This window comes from Lucilia cuprina, chromosome 3 (genome assembly GCF_022045245.1).
Source record: "Lucilia cuprina isolate Lc7/37 chromosome 3, ASM2204524v1, whole genome shotgun sequence".
In the NCBI taxonomy this organism is placed as follows: domain Eukaryota; kingdom Metazoa; phylum Arthropoda; class Insecta; order Diptera; family Calliphoridae; genus Lucilia; species Lucilia cuprina.
This window is the reverse complement of record NC_060951.1, coordinates 51297988-51316138: the sequence shown is the minus strand read 5'-3', so window position 1 is coordinate 51316138 and position 18151 is coordinate 51297988. Positions and strand designations below refer to the sequence as shown.

The window sequence follows — 18151 nt, the reverse complement described above, 5'->3', positions numbered from 1 at the left end:
AGATGTAGAAGAAAATTAGACAATAGAGAAAAATAGAAAAAGGCAATTTAGTACTTTTAATCCTTAAATAGTACTCTTAATAATGTGAATATGAATACTATTTTATTCTAATTTTCAGTTTACTGACTAACCTAATAACTACTCTTTGGACTAGTATATTAACCAGACTAATATATGAACTAATCCCGTGTCTAAATTGTCTATTGACAAGACTATGGATTAGTCTGTTGAAAAACCTATTGGCCAGTTTTAGACTAGTCAATTAGTCAATTCGTTTCACTGGACTGTTATTGTCAAATAATAAGTAATTTCTAAGTAAGCAATCAGTGACTATATAATATTTTTCAGATAGTCTCCGAAATAAACATAAAATTAAACTTAAAGAAACTATTCTCAAAATTATAATGTTCTTAACAAAAGTATTTTCTAATCATTTTCTTACTATCAAAATTATAAAATATGTATATACACATGTACATTTTTATATATTTATAAATATGACTATATTTAGTTTACCCCTCTACAAAATAAAATGCTTTCAACAATATTAACTATTGTTTAAGATTCATAAATAAAATACAATTTTTACAAATGTCCTTGAGGACTTAGAAAAAAAATTAGTCAGCATCACATTATCAACAATATTTTATATGTATATGTAAAAAAAATATAATTATATATATATTTTTGGTACTCATAACTAGAATTAAATTTGATTACCAAATATGCGTCTAAATGACGCAAGTTGCAAAATTTTAATATAATAAATTTTAATTTGTTATACAAAAGGCCTAAGACAAAGAATGATTTTTTTTTTGAAACCAACAATATTATCTACAAATCAACAAATTTTCATATTTTACAAAATATTAAATATAAAATTTATTCAATACAATTTAATATTTATCAGATTGTTATAAATGTATGTAAAAAGTTATTTAAATAAATAAAATAAAAAACATATACATACATATGAATGAATGACATAGATATAAAAAACAACTAAAAATTATACATATTTACATATGCAAATAAACATATAATGTATAAGTATGTGAATGTAAATATATAATGCATTATGTGATTATTTGTTAAATACAATACAAAAAAATTTTGGCATATTTTTTTTATAGCAATTGTTGTATTGCTTTTAAGAATAAAAACTGAAACAAATAAAATAAAAATTACATCATTTGACAATAAATCATTGTTAATTGCACACTAGAGAGAAAAGAATATGTTTTGAAAAAATCCTATTGTTTATCATCATTTTATGCCAAGTTATAGGAAAATACAAATAAACTGATACAATACATACTCATATCCTTATATATATACATATATATTTGTATGTTTAGATTTTTATTAGTATGAGTTTATAAACGTTTTACTCATATACATAGTACATACTAATGTAAATATAACGACATATACATACATAAAACTAAATCAAGAGTAGAAAGAAGAAACAAAAAACACGTCTAAAAAGTGCTAAAATCCTCATGAATCAGTGACATGTGCATAAAATATGCAATTTTACGCAAATAATAAACACAAATACACACGTTTTATATTTATGTACGATGCTAGGAGCAGCAGTCTTTTAGATTAGCTGATGTATTTAACGCATTGATGTTATGTCCACCTTAAAGTATACAGAATCATTTTCTAAGTCGATTAAGCTATGTATGTTTGTCCGTCTGACCGACCGTCAAACTACAAGTTGCAATTTTCAAAAAATTTTATGAAACTTGACACAAATGAATCCTATTGAAAATATGGTTAAAATCGTTTTATTATTTCACCTAGCCCCCATACAACCGTACCCCTAAATAGAGCATTTGAGTCCATATTTATGTTAAATGTTCCAGTAATATTACTAAAATTAACACATTTAGTTGCTAATGATTTTCGTAATGATTGACACTAGTCCCCATACCCAAAGTCCCCTTCAGAAAATGATCTAAAAATCAATAAACACAAGTAGAAATTAGAGCAAAAAATAATTTAAAGACATTATTATTAAAAATAATCCACATATCACAATGTTCGAAGATGTTACGATACATCATAAAGCAAAACAATGTGAATTAAATAAAGTCTATGGGTTACAAGTAGTCCATATATCGAGATGGTTTCAAATTTGGTGTTCAAAATATTCCAGAATTAAAAAACTCTGCTTTCGACTGAAGTACGCCTGTCTATAACATTTTTTCCTTGAGGAAAGAAAATTAAGAAAAACTTTTCGTTATCGATATTTATATAAACGAGCTTTATTTAACTCTAGACCTAGACAGGTGAATAGGGCTTTTAATAAGATTTAGTAAGAAATATCGTAAAAATATCATCTAAGGATCTAATAAGGACCCAGTATATATACAAACATTTGAGGGTCTACGACCTGTATTTCAATATATCTATATAAGCAATTTTTGGGTAACCCTCGTCATAGCTTGCAAACACATACAAATATGTATAATTTTTGTATATTTACTGTAACCATTTATGATGATACTGATGATGTAGCACCTCATGCTGCTCTCACTTTTAGGACTATTGCGGATGATGCTGGTGATGATGACGACGATGATGGTGACAACAATGTCATTGTTTATGAGCCTACAATGCTGGTTACTCTCACTCACAATGCATAATGGATGGCAGGATTATATCAATGTTTGACAAAGCAAAAAAAAAAAAAAAAATACCAAACAACAAACAAACAAATAAATAAACAAACAATGACAAATTTAGGTTTATGGGATATTTTTTGGTTGCCATACAAACAAAAGTATAAATATCAGAAAAATTATAAAATTTCCGGAGAAACCTTAAAATTGAAGGATTTTATAACCAGAACTATAACATGAAATTTTGTATTGAAGGCAAAAAGGAAGCAAATAAGTACAAAGGATTTATTTATACATAGATACTTATACGTATGTACTTTATTGAAATATATGTATGTACATAGTTATCCCTTTAAGATGTTTGATTTTATTGTAACTAACTGTGTGACTCAGTTAGTACGCATACAAGTAAACGCATTATAACACACAAACACTTTCCCTTACCGAAAATGGTTCAGAACGAATGGCTTTTGCTGTTAGTGATGCTGCGGCGTCTTAAACTTACATATTTATATCTATCTACATATGCATGTACATATATATATGTACGAATACGCAACTAAGTAGTTAAGTAGTATGATGTTTTTAGACATTCCGGCTCCTAGTTTTAACACATACCCAATTGACATTCCTATTTACTTCTTTTTAAACATACACACATACACTCTCTAACTTATATACATAGATACATAAATATTATTTTCCCTTAACTTTGATGAGTATGTATAAGTGTTTGTGTGCGTGTGTGTGTTCCACAAAATCTTTAACCTCCTTTAAAGAAAATTTTTCGTATTTTTGTCAATGGCTTAGCGCCAGTATTACTCGACATCATGACGCTTTTTGATTATAAATTTATTTTAGTATTAAACCATGTGCCTTCTCCTATATAATTTGACGTTTAGAGGAAAATTTTGCAAAAAAACGAGTCCAAAACAATTTGACTTTAACAAGCAGGCTTTTTAAGATATTTGCTGCCGATAGCACATATTTCTTTTTATCTTTAATACGTTAAACAACCACAAAAGTTAGTAATAACAAATATGATATTTATGATTAATTATAAGTTGGTATTTTTTTAATATCAAGTCATAATTTAGTTTAAGGATTTTTGGTGGTGCAGTAAATTAGGACATTTCAAAAGTAGACTGCGTCTTTTAATTATATATTTTTTTAATAAAAACAGGTCAGATTGTAGACTACTTAATTTAAATTAGGAATAGTATTTATTGCTTACCACCGAAATTTAAAACATATGGGGAGGATATAGTAAAATTTAGCTTGAATAGCTCTTTTTGGCCACCAAGTGTATTGACAGTTGCTGAGAATAATAAAGAGTTTGCGATTTAAGATTGTAATTTGCTTTGTAACATGGAGTATATTTTGTTAAATTTTCTCAATTCTTAAACAGCTTTTTAAAAAGTCGATCGTGATATAAACATTAAAAAAATCAGCAATTAGCAAAAAAACATGGTAATAATTTTTAACAAATATTTAAAATTTTGCTAAATAATTTTAATATGAGAAAAATTTAAAATTTTACTGAAAGTTTTTATTTCAAATAAAAATTTTAAGTAAAAATTTTAATTTCAACTAAAAAATTTTAATTTGAAGTAAAAATTTAAATTTTAAGTAAAAATTTAAATTTTAAGTAAAAATTTTAATTTTAAGTAAAAATTGAATTTTTTTAAGAAAAATTTTAATTTTTTGTGAAAATTTGTTCAAAAACATAAATCTAAGTCTAAAACAAGTAAAAAATTAAAGTCGGGCGAGGCCGACCATATAATAATCTTTACCTGTTACAAAATGTAAAATGTGATTAAGTTTTCATAATAAAACATTTAAGTTGAATTGTACCTTGCCTCAGATAGACTTAAGCCATTTATTGTTGAATAAAGCTATGGACATTTAGTCAAATTTTAAAGGGGACTTTTTATAGGGGCTAGAGTCAAACGATGCCCAATTATTATAGTGTTCATGAGGGTTTTTAAGGCTAGTATAAAACTTAGTTTTCCAGCTTTTTATCTACATACGAGTATATTAAACATAATTGTGAACTTAAAAGCCCTATTCGTTGGGTCCAGTTGAATGGGGTCTAGGTAAAATAATGCACCATACGGTACAATAGAAGATCATGTGCTAAATTTCATTGAATTATTTCCAAAATTTCGTAGTTTGAATACAAGGTTAGCATGTTCCGAATTCAAACATTTTGTTCTTGGATTATAAGAAAAGTCTTATCTTTAAAATTTCTAAATGTAGCGTGCACACAAGCTTTATATGTGCACACACACACACACACGGACGGACAGATGGACATACTTTAAGATGGGTGTAGGACGAATATTTTAAATAGACGTAAAGAGGGGCATATATCCTCTTAAAATCTAACAAGAACCCTGAATATATTACACCGGCCGCAATACCGTTTTTTGGTTCAATTCCTATTAGTTTTTCTTTCTGTTACAACGATAATAAGGTTGTAATCACTCTACTCCTTAAATATAAATAACAATTAAGAGATATTTAACTTCTTTTATAAAATTTCACTTAACTAATCTTTATTAAAAAAAATAATGACGTGAATAAGAAATGTCTAAAACAATTTTGACAAAATCAAATTTATTTAAAAATTGTCTCTATAAAGAACTAAATAATAAATAGTGGCTATTTTACACTATCCTAAAACTCTCATATTTTACGAAAAACTTTGAAAAATCACATACAAAATCCAAAATCCCTAATTTTCTGCAAAACAACAAAAAGAAAACTGTCATATATATTTTTTTTCCTAAAATATTATTTTAACGTAATCTCGAAAATTTTATAGAATGCTTGTTTACTCGTTATTTACTCTTGAACGTGTAAAATTTTATGGGGCTGGTAAATATAAAAGCTCCATGAAAAAAAATTTCATTCAGCGTGTCTAATTTATTGTAGTTGTGTTTTAGGACATTTAATCAAACATTGACGTCATAATGTCGATATAGCAGAAAAAAAAAAACACGTCAATATATTATCAAAAACAAACAAATAATAAAGTAAACAGGGAAAATGACGAGTAGTATTGTCTACAGCTGGATTAAATTTTATGAACTTGAAATAGAAATATAAATAAATATAGTACAACTAGTGTGTATTTTGGGTCCTTTTTTATGGTTTTGTTTGTTAATTTTGAAATGAAAGATTTTTTATTCTTGCTTCAAAATTAAATTAAAGTAGTTTAAAAAATTATGAACTTTGTATTGAAGAATAATGTGTAATACGTTGCGATATGATTTTTATATACAGACATACAAAAGTGCTACAAATCTTTAACGACTACAAAAATCAAATGTATGTTTGTATCTATGTATATGTAAATAAGTATTTAGGAACATTTAACTTTAATAGTTTATTCACCTGTTTCTTTTTATATACGTACATAAGTAGTATATATATTCTTCATATCTAATGTACATTTTAGATTTTTAGATTTATATGAATCGTTGTAATTATTGTAAAAGTTTTGGATATTCTAGTAAATGATATTTATAAATAAATGAAAAGGTTTTGATTATGTACATGTGTTTATAAATACACCAATGGGAATAAATAAAATATTTGCTTATAAATGTAAATATGCATTTATACCTACCCATCTATCAAATAATTGACGAAATATACTCTACCACTAAAATATCAATATTTAGTTTTCTTTTTAATATCTTTAAATTTATTACTTTATTTATTGTTTGTTTTAACATTATTTGCCATTTTATTCTTCGTTAAATATTTAATAGATGAGAACGTTCTGTAAATGGTTGTTAGACGCTGCATTGATTTATTAAAAAAAGTACAAAATAAAATTTTGAATATTATTGGATTATTGATATTATTACACGTTAAATCTATAAGCAGAACGAAAAATTTAAAAAGTACTAATTGAACGACGAAAAAGTACCAAAAAGTTCCCTTTTATAAATTTATATTCAATAAGTATGTTGCGTTTTTAATTTTATGCATCTAGATTCAATATTATAAAATAATCAAAATGTACCAGTTGAAAAACAAAAACGTATCAAAAAGTTCCTTTTTAAAGATTTCCAAACTATTAGGATACTATTGCACAATAAAAAATAACAAGCTGCTATCTGTGCCTTGTGGGAAACGTTAGCAGCAAGATAATTAGCATCTCATTTTTCATTATGCATAAGGTTGTTTATGTTTAATTTTATGTTATAGGTAAATTAATTCAGAAAATCTAAAGAGTACCAATGGAATAACGAAAAAGTACCAAAAAGTATACTTTTATAAATTTCCATTCCATCCATATGTTGCATGTAAAATTTTGAATTACAACGTTTAATATTACATATATAAAATTTTAAAAATATTTTGGAAAATTAAAAAGAAGCAAATGGTTCCCATTTATGGGTTCTCAATTACTTCGGACTCTATATAATTACGTCTTTTCATATATTCATATGGTTAATAAGTTAATAAACAAAAAACAATGTTTTATGAAAAAAGGTACCAAAACGGGTTCAATGTTGACCATATATCAGATAAAGAAACTTTGGATTGTAAAAAAGTAGCAAAAACAGTTTTTTTTCGTTTAGTTCCTAAAAGTGCAGAATTAAATGGTAGATGAATTTTAAAAAGGTAGCAGTATCAGTTTAGTCTCTAAAAGGGTCAAATTTACCAGATACCAGTGGGCCTTTTTGAAAATGACGCGAAAAATATATGTTTTGTTGTACCTTCTATAGTTTTGTTACCGAATTTACCCGTTTTGATCAGTCAGTAAGTAATATTAGAATTACATATATTTGATGCAAACGTGTCAATCATTTCAACCAATTTTTAATAAATATCGAAATGTTTTATTGAATTTAATTGGACATGTCGTCATCGGGTCATATTTGACCCAGCTTTCACATAAAGTGTACTTTAAATATGTTTAACTATAATAATTAGTTTAAAATTAAAGATTTAATCATGTACACATATAATCATGCATAAACAAAATATATAAGATCCTAAATCACTCCATCACATATTTATATGACAGTGTTTTGTTGGGACAATCGGCATAAAAATATTGGGCAGAGAATATTTGTGGAAAAAAGCCTCACTTTGCTTATACCATTTAAATACAATTTTTCTATCAATATTGTAAAAAAAATCAAAATTAATATAGTAATTTATAATTTTGTGCAAAAACGCTGTACTCCTCGCTATTAAAACTTTTGTAGTTATTTTATAAATTCAACTATTTAGGGATACAAATATAATGCAATTACTTGACAATGTTCCCGAATTGGTTTAAAACCAATTTTTAATAAAATATTTCCTTAAAAAATTAATTGAATATAAAACTCTACTCACCTTTTAAGTAGATAAAAAATATGTAACAGCAACGAACCATTGATTTTATATACGTACATGTGTATGTACGTGCAAGTATATACATTGTTTACTTGTTTAATAAAACTCTCTATTTAAAGCTCTCCCAAAAAAACTGTCTCTTGAAAACAATACTCTCTTATTTACATAAATTTGTTTTTATAAAAAACACAAAAACGAAATATCAAAAAGGAATAAACGAAAGCAAGCACTAACATGAAATTATGAATTACAACAACACGAAAATTATTGCAGCAAATAGACTTTAAAATAGATTATTACAAACACAAAAAGTTTTATTTAAATTTATTGTATTTAAACAAAAAGTACCTACTTCTTTATTATAATTCTAAATAAATTATAACTTTTATAAAATTATTTATATTTTTCACTGTAGTTTACAGACAAAAACGACACAAATTTTTCGACTATATTTTCAACATTTATTAAAATCACTGCACAAGAATTTGTATGTTTTAAAATCACGTCATATTAATTTAATTGTTGTTTATTAATATTTACATTTAAAACACTATAAAAAAACACCTTCACTTAAGTCAACGAATTTAAACCACGCTTTTGCAAATGCAAAAATGAACTAATTAAAACGAAAGGAAAATATTGATGACATGCTTGAATTTGTCTTTAAAAATATTGCTTGTAAAAATGAGAGCAGACGAAGATCATGATCTCAATTGTTTGTTTTGTTAATCGTAAAACAATAACAACTACTACATGAATTAACTGTTGAGTAGTTGAATTGATTGAATATATGACGTTGAGTGTGTGACGTCATCAATGAGTTAATATGAAAACAAGAGTAGTTTGATTTAGAAAAAATATAAATATTAATGAAATACAGTCAGGAGTCTCTTTAATTTGCATAGTAAAATAATGGGATAATATTTTAAGCAAAGTAATTATAGAATGTTTTAATATAATTTGATTAAATCTAAATAGAAAAACTAAAAAATTATAAGGCTAAATTGGACAAAGGGTTATAGGAAATCGGTAATTTTTAGGGTTTAAGCTTTGATTATTATAATTTAGTTTCATTTATTAAAGCCCAATTATATTTAATCTAAGTTTTTTTGTATATTCTATAGCCGTAGTCATAGTAGTATCAATACATAGTATGCATAGTATGGAGAGTACTAGGATATTCAATTATTCGGGTTTTTGTCTTATTCGGTTTATTCGACAAATATTTATTTGAGGTTTTACGTTAGCCGGTTAATAATCGGATAATTAAAAATTATTCGGTTATTCGAATAAAAGGAAACTAGATGTTATTATTGCTTTTAACAATAATTTTCTTCATATACATCCTGTAACAATTCACACATGGAAAAATTGATAAGCATGTGAAAATAGATTCCACTTATAGAATTGCGTACTGCGATTTTTATGTCCTTATAAAAGGATTTCAAAATGTAAAGGATTACAAACGAATATTTAAAATATTTAAATGTATTTTATAATGCTAATATTGGTATTAAATGAAAGCTGGGAATCTGTACATTCTATCTATATTATTTACTTGTCTCACTTAGATAAAAAAAAGAAAAAGAAATTATATTTAAAAAGGTTTCATATTCGACTCAAACACTTTTAATTACTATTTTGTGACAAATTTTCTTTAAGATTTCTAATTCTTTCTTGATGATCTTGATGATTTGAAATAAATTATTTATTTCATTTGAAATTAATATTAATACCAACTTTTTAATATAAATTTGGAATTTCATCTTTTGAAATTGGATGTTTTTTAAACTTTAAAATCCTTTTACAGGAGCATAAGAGCTGATTATGAAAAACTGAGTACACAGAGCTAATGGTTCACAGTTTCCGGTACGCATAGATTTTTTCATGTTTGAAAATAACTTTTGCACGATTTATAAACAAAAATATTATTTTCACTTCTTTCACTCTAATTTTTTGTTTAGTTTTTTTTTTATCAAATACTAGAAATTATTCCTATGAAATGATTTTCTATATAAAGACATTATTGTTTTTAAGTTCTAGAATTCATACGTTACATTGAACACTAGTTCAACTATAACTGTTGCTGAAAACTTATTAGAAATACTTAAGAACACAACAATGTTCCCCAAAAAAACTGGTTGTAAAAAAAAGTTTCCTTTTTATAGAAAATTGATTAAGAAATTAAGAAAGGATGAAAATTTATTAAAAAAATATTAAATTTTATAGGAAATACATAGTAATTTTACTGCTAAATAGTGAGTTTTTCTTAATCGGTTAATTGATAGAAATTATTCGGTTTATTCGTTATTTGAAATTTGACAATTTTCATTTATTCGAACGAATAATCGTCAAAAATCATTCGAGTATTCAAACGACGATTAATCGTTTGAATACTCTAGAGAGTATTATGATTTTTTGCCGATGTGAGCTTATTAGTTCAAATCCACACAAATCTGCTAAACTATGTTTTATATTAACTTAAATGACACTGCGATTTTTGTAAGGTTCGGCCCTCAATTAACCCTATTCGAAATACAAACTCCCTTTTGCTAAATGACTTAAACGTCCATGATTTACTTATAACCATTAGTATTGCTATGGAAACACATGGTCGAACGTACCCTATTACCCTACTTGTCATACCTTTCATCTTTGACATTCCATTTAAAATGTCTTTAACCTATAAAATATATATACATGTATATTCCGGGACCTTGTCGATAACGGAATTGATTAAGAATAAGATTAAGCATGAAGAACCGGGACTAAATGAGAACCTATAAAAGGTGTCTTTCTGGTATTATTTATACTCTTCACCTTCGTGAGAAGTGTATAAACATATATGTTTGTCATTCCGTTTGTAATTTCTATAATATAATATTCTGACCCTATAAACTATATATATTCTAGATTCTTATAGATAGCGGAGTCCATTAATCAATGTCACCCTGTCTGTATTTTTGTTAAAATCAGTTTTTAGAGGACCCCATAAATCGGCGAGATTTGAATCTTTTATAATTCTGTTTGACATACTTCAGGGAAGATCGCTATATAATGTCAGTATAATCTGCTCTTAAGTAACGGAGATATCAGCAAAAATGCAAGTCAACCACTAAAAATTTTTCAAAAATTTAGATTTTTTATTCATGCTCATACCAAAATTGCAAATACGGTAAATTTTATTATTTATAAAACAAAGCATGGTCTTGCTAATGTACCCATAAAAAAGGGACTTTTACTTTTTCGTTCTTCAAAAGAAACTTTTTCAATTTTCTATAATATTGAAACTTTGTGAGTTTTCAATTTTAATGGAATGAAGAGCGCATTGAAGTTCAATTGACCTAATGTAGTACCAATTCATAACTACCCAGAAAAAAAAAACAGAACTTCCAAAGAAGCGAAAGAGAAGTAGAAATTACTCCATGGATGTACTGAAAGTGACTTGAAGAAGTGATTATTTTAACACTTATTTGACATAGAAGGGAAGTTCTTTTTATTTGATTCTAAATTCACTACATCCGAAGTCATTCTCAGGAAGTAATTTTTGGAATTTACAACTAATTTCAAGTCAATAAACATCACTTCCACAAAATGTAAAAAAAATTCACTTAGTGCTACTTTTGCAGTAGTGATAAATGTTATTCCTTTGGAAGTTTATTTTATTTTTGCTGGATAGTGTCAGAGAAACATATTAAAAATTCTTAGGAAATAATGCAATGTTATGCTCCGTTCTAAAACTAAGTAATTTAGTAATATTTCCTTTTGGAATTGATTAAAATTAAATTTCAAATAATATAAAATTTTTTATTAAAATTTTAATATACTTTCTCTTTATTTACAGGTTGGCAGCGGCTCAGGAAGCGGCGCTAGCAGGGCATCAACAGGGCTCCACAAGCGGGGGGCACTCGGGTCGAAGGGGAGCCCATCGCTTAGCTGATAGAATGGGTGGCCCAAAGAAAGAGGAAACACCACCTGGTGGTGGTCCCACATCATTATTTATCCTCACCGAGGATAATCCAATTAGAAAATACACACGTTTCATAATAGAATGGCCGCCCTTCGAGTACACTGTGTTATTGACAATCATTGCCAACTGTGTTGTGTTGGCATTAGAAGAACATTTGCCTGAGTGTGATAAAACGGTATTGGCCCAAAAGCTGGTAAGCACAACAAAAAAATAAATGGAACAAAAATAAACACAAAACAAACAAAAAGAAAAAACTTGATTTGCCAAAAAAACACACACACAAATACAAAATAAAACAATTAGAAATATGAAACAGCTTAACATAATTACTATATAGTGTGGAATATTTAATCTGAAACTGTTGGCAATTGTTTTCAATTAATATTTAATTTTCAATAGCCAACAACGGCCAACAACTGTTATGATTACCACGAAAAAGTATAACTATAATATGGAAATTTTGTTTTTTTAATTTAGGAAAAAACGGAGACCTATTTTTTATGCATTTTCTGTGTAGAAGCATCGCTCAAGATCCTTGCCTTAGGTCTAGTTTTGCATAAACACTCCTACCTCAGGAATATTTGGAACATCATGGATTTCTTCGTAGTAGTAACGGGGTAAATATTAATTTTAGTTTCTTTATGATTTTTCTACTTTGAATTTTTCTTTCACACACACGCAAATTGATTTTGGTTGAAAAGTGTTAATTTAATTTTGAAACTGTTTAAAGTTTTTTAGACACTTTTCAGAAAAAAATCAATTTGTGTGTGAATATATTTTTAATTACGTTACCCTACACCATTGTGATTCATTTTAAGTTTTAAGCGATGTCCGTCCATCTGTCTGTAGATAGATTTTAAATCTCAATTATGAAGATATTTTGAAATAGTTAAAATCGCTTTATTTTACGGCCCTCCGAGATAAATCGTAAGATGTCATAAATGTAAGAAAATCATACAAAATTTGGCAACATGAAAATATTAAGAGGGTCGGTCCCTATATACAGTAATTTTTTTTTTGGAAATCACTTTTAAATCCCATAGAATTTTCAGAACAATTAACAATAGCAATATTTTGGAATGTTATAATGATCGACCCATAACCTCCATTTCTAAGGTCACAAAAATCAGATATAAGTTTTCTAAAATTACTTTATATTGGTGTAGGGTATCACATAAAGAACGTTCTTAACGACTTAATTTTCTTATTTGTTTTTAAGTTTTCTTTTGAATTTTATTTAATTTTTCATTTCATTATGTGTGTATGTGTGGAAATATGTATGTATTTGTGAGTGTATGTGCAAATGTTTTTCTCCTTTTTAACAACAAAACTCTCTACAGCTTTAAGTCTATAAAAGAAAAAAGGAAACCAACAATTTCTTTATATTTTTTTACAATTCTTTTTTTTAATTTCCTTTTAATGACAAGTTGTTTTTGATTACGTTTTACTAATTTTTTTCTTATATTGTTTTTTTAACTTATTTTATTAGTAAATATTGTGCTGTTTTTCCTTTTTCTAACATCTTGTTTTTCTCTCTTTCATCTATTACTATCTTTTATTTGAACTTTAATATCCCGCATTTTATTCTTCTTTTTGTGTCAATATTTGAATTTTGATTTGAGTTTTTTAATTTCTATTTTAATTTTATTTTCTTTTTATTTTTATTTGCGCAACCGAAATTATTTTTTTTAATAAAAAAATACTATCTACCAATTCACGGTTTTACAACATTATCTCGTGTGATCATACGACCGTGTTTTTGTTATTGAAAAACCGATAATTGTTACGTAATTAGTGCCATGACAATCTTTGCCGAGGCCAATATAGATGTCGATCTACGAATGTTAAGATCATTTCGTGTTTTAAGGCCGTTAAAACTTGTTTCAAGAATTCCAAGTAAGATTTTCCTCTTTCATAAACGTTTCTTTAACGCAATAATAAATTACGTAGGTTTAAATATCTAGAGTTCATATTAAAATTAGCGCAAAATTATAACGAACTGATACCGTATTTATTACGCTAGTTTATTTCTACAAACATTTTCTGAAAAAAATCTAAATTTTTTCTAGTTACCGCTAGGGTCTTATTATTATTTTTTTTTTAATTTATATAAAAACTAGTAGATTTAATAAAACAATTATGGTCTAAAATTAGTCTAGAAATTGGTTATATACAAACTAAATAAATGTGTCTTCTTAGCCGTGCTAACTTAACTTAATATTTCTCGGCTTCTTAGGTCTTTATACGAAAGTTTACTTACTTTTAGGTTATTATTTTTTAGACAATAAAATTTAGAAACTAAATAATTTCCTAAAAGTTTGTTTTAAAATTTCCAAAAACAATTCCTCACACTTCATATTGAGATACTAAGGGGCCGTTAATTTTTAAAAACGTACATTTTTTAATAATCTTTTATTTTTAGAAAAACTGCGAAGAATTTAGAGAATTTCTTTTAAACATGTGTGTGTAATAAATATATGTCCAATTATATGTGTCTTAATTTTTAAATTAATTAAAGTTTTAATTTTGTAGTTCAAAAAATAAATGCTAATGATTTGAAACAGTTTTTGTAAGTTCATTATATGAGACAATTTTTTATGATTGTAAGGTATAAAAATATACTTGTCTTGTCAACTACGCGGTCAATATCATCTTTATACTATAACATTGAAGTTTAACTTGAATACAGTTTTATTCCATAAAATGAATGAAAGTTTATTTGAAATCTAGTCGTCAATAGCGTTGTGTTAATCGAAGGCTCCAAAGAAATAAGATTTTAAGGGCGGGTTTCTCACTACTCAGTTAAACTAGGCTTAACTTGCTGTTAGATTAAATTCGGAGCAAATTTAGGCGGACTTTAACCGATGATTGCGTTTTTCAGTTATGGATATAAGTTCAGTTAACTTTGTTAGTATTCAAACTCAATCAGAAACATAAACAATGACCACCTGTTTTTTTTTTTTTGCAAATAATACTATTGAAAAATAAAAATTTTTGGTAAAATGTTAAATAAACATTTAAAACTAAATTAATAATATTTATGAAACAAATCAGAAAAATGCAATTTACTTAAAATATTAAGTTTTTGTTCTTCCGAAATCAGTGTTTATTTGTTTTTGTTAATTGTGTTTTCTCAATTATAACTTATGTTTAATTGGCTAATAACACTCAATTAAACAAAGATAATAAGTAACGTTCCTGTTTACTGAAAAACACAAAACATATATTAAACTAGGTTTAAACAATGAATGTAGATTATCTTTTTCTGAAAATCCTTCTTAAGTCTTATATCCGTGTACAAATGTAATATATTTACGGAAGAATAAGAATAAGCTATTTATATATATACTAGAGTGTCCTGAGGAACCTCAAATCACATATAGGAATATCTCTTAAGTTATGCAGGACAAATAAAAAATAAGTTTTGGATCGGTCCTTAATTCCCTACCAGCGATTGAAATTTCAGATAATTTTTCAAAAAGTTTTTTGTTACGTACCATTACATCGTCCGACACTCAAAATTAGACACGAACCGGATGATATGCGTCTGAAACATTAATCTTAATGGAGTTTTTCATTGCGTGATCCTATGTCCTTTTTAAAGGACTTCAAAGTTTTAAGAAGTACATTTTTCAAAAAATAGTTTAAAATACTTCTACTGATCAAACTATGCCAAATTTGATGTTTATTCTGTCAAGATCAAAATATGTATAAGAAGTCTTTCAATATTTTTTTGTAAAAAAAATATTGAAAATTTTAATAGGTTTTTAAGAATATGAATTCTAAAAGTCAGTTTTGGCATATTATCATCCTAAAAGTATAAAATAAAAATAATACAAAATATTTCCCAACTCTTCTTGGCTTAGAACGAGGTACTTCCAAAAGAATAACATTTATCACCACTTCAAAAGTAACACTTAGGGAATTTATTTAAATTCTGTAGAAATGATTTTTATTGACTTTCAAAGAAGCGAAAATAGTCCGATTTTGTTTAAAATTTAAGGTATATTTTTGTATGAAATTTTTTTATTTATTATTTAAGTCAAATTAGTTGTATTCTATAATAATACAATTTCACTTCCTAATAACTTCCAAAAAAAGAATATAAAAATTACTTCCTGAGAATGACTTCAGATGTAGTGAATTTGGAATCAAATAAATAAAACATTCCTCCTATGATAAACCAATTTTAAAATCATTACTTCTTCAGGTATTTTTCCTTACTTTCGTGGATTAAATTATACTTCTTTTTCGCTTCTTTGGATGTTCTGTTTTTGCTGTTCTTTGCGATTTAAAATTTCAGTCAAGACAAATCGGTCAAAAAATTCGGATGAAATGGGTTGCATTAAACCGCTACTACTCTGACCTCTAAATTTCTGGAATTTTTGTCAACTTGTGATATCGAGACATTCCAGCGCATCTGACATTTGTAGTCAACTAACCCATACATAAATGATTTATATCGAGTCTGACCAATAAACTGATGTTCAATAACAATATAATAATGACTTCTTAAAAACTGTTTCAAAAATTTCAATAATTAGTATTAAAAATATAGTTTTTAGATTTAAGCCTATAACTCACAAACTGAGGACTTTATAAAAAAGTAAGCAAGTGTCACAAACTGAAATTTCAAATGAATCTAGAGGTAGTAAAGAAAAATATATTTATAATTATTATTTTTTCAAATCAAAACCAATATTACAACTAGTGATTAATCAAAACATAAATTTAGAAAACATTTTTTTAGTATTTTTTTTTTCATAAAAATTTTAATTTCAAAAATATTTAGCTTTAGCTGCTTGGGTCTTTAAACAAAACGTGTGGAATTTCTGTTCTGTTTCAACTATTTTATTTTGTTTTTCAATTTCTTTAATTTCAACTTTTGCTTTAAATGTAGTATAAATAAATTTAATTTTATAATTTATGTTTTCATTTTCTACTCATTTGATTATTAACAAATTAATGTGTAATAAATTAAACTTATAAATTTTTCTTTAATTAGAAAATTTAATGCCAGTTGAATTATATTTATTAAATAAATATATTTGTATTTTTTTTAATTTCTTTTTTTATTTAAAAACCAATCAAAAAAAAATATTTTGAAACTATTGCTAAAAATCAAAATAAAAAAATATTAAAAACGTCATATGAGCAGATTCATGACACAATTCCCACAATTAGGGCCCGAAGTAGATCTAAGAACTCTTAGGGCCATACGTGTGCTAAGGCCCTTAAAATTAGTCTCTGGAATTCCTAGTGAGTAGTTAATTAGTAATAACATATATCATTTTTTAATTTTTAAACTAAATTTTATATGAATTAGAGTAAATTAAAAAATATTATTTTTTGTTTTTAGTTGTAGTAAATTAAAAAAATATTTATATATTTAAATATTTTATTAAAATAGTAGTTGACTAGCCATAAATAGTTTATTTAAAAAAGTAGTTACAATTTTAATATTTTCACATTTTTATAGAAATTTTTACTAATATATTTTTTTCTCTTTCTCTCTTTCTTGTGTGTTATGCAAAATTTTTATTTCATTAACAGGTTTACAAGTAGTTTTAAAGTCCATTATAAAAGCAATGGCACCGTTACTACAAATTGGTCTCTTGGTGTTGTTTGCGATCGTTATATTTGCCATCATTGGACTCGAGTTCTATTCGGGTGCTTTACATAAGACTTGTTATAGTTTAGAAGATCCAAGTATTTATCGCTCCAATATAAAAACAAACTTAAAAAAAGCTTTAAACCTTTTTCCATTCTTGCGGCATAGAACTATTAAAAAAAAACTTAATATGATTTTCTTCATTATTACAGATAAACCTGTGAAAGAAGGTGAATCAGAAACACCGTGTAATACGGATACTCTAACAGATAAAGGCGGTGGTGCATATATGTGTAATTATACGACGAGTATGTGTTTGGAAAAATGGGATGGACCAAATTCTGGCATAACTAGTTTTGACAATATCGGTTTTGCCATGTTGACTGTATTCCAATGTATCACTATGGAAGGCTGGACAGCAATACTGTATTGGGTAAATGCCAATAATAGGCCAAATATTTTCTAAATTTCTAAAACTTTAAAAACAAAAAAAAAGCTCTATATGATCTACATAAATATCATTTAAGCTTTATTATGTTTCTAAAACTTCTAATGCTAAAAATATAAAACTTTCAT

At 26.2% G+C, this 18151-nt stretch overlaps 1 protein-coding gene across 1 annotated transcript in view; it reads left to right on the top strand.

The window, feature by feature from the left end:
• Positions 1 to 18151, top strand: part of LOC111681125 (voltage-dependent calcium channel type A subunit alpha-1) — a 108944-nt gene that overhangs the window by 7782 nt on the left and 83011 nt on the right. Inside the window, exons 2-6 of the mRNA XM_046947104.1 lie at positions 11839 to 12157; positions 12442 to 12581; positions 17123 to 17223; positions 17518 to 17673; positions 17788 to 18008. Of these exons, the coding sequence (XP_046803060.1) occupies positions 11939 to 12157; positions 12442 to 12581; positions 17123 to 17223; positions 17518 to 17673; positions 17788 to 18008 (837 nt within the window). The 5' untranslated portion in view covers positions 11839 to 11938. The remainder of the gene's footprint in view (positions 1 to 11838; positions 12158 to 12441; positions 12582 to 17122; positions 17224 to 17517; positions 17674 to 17787; positions 18009 to 18151) is intronic.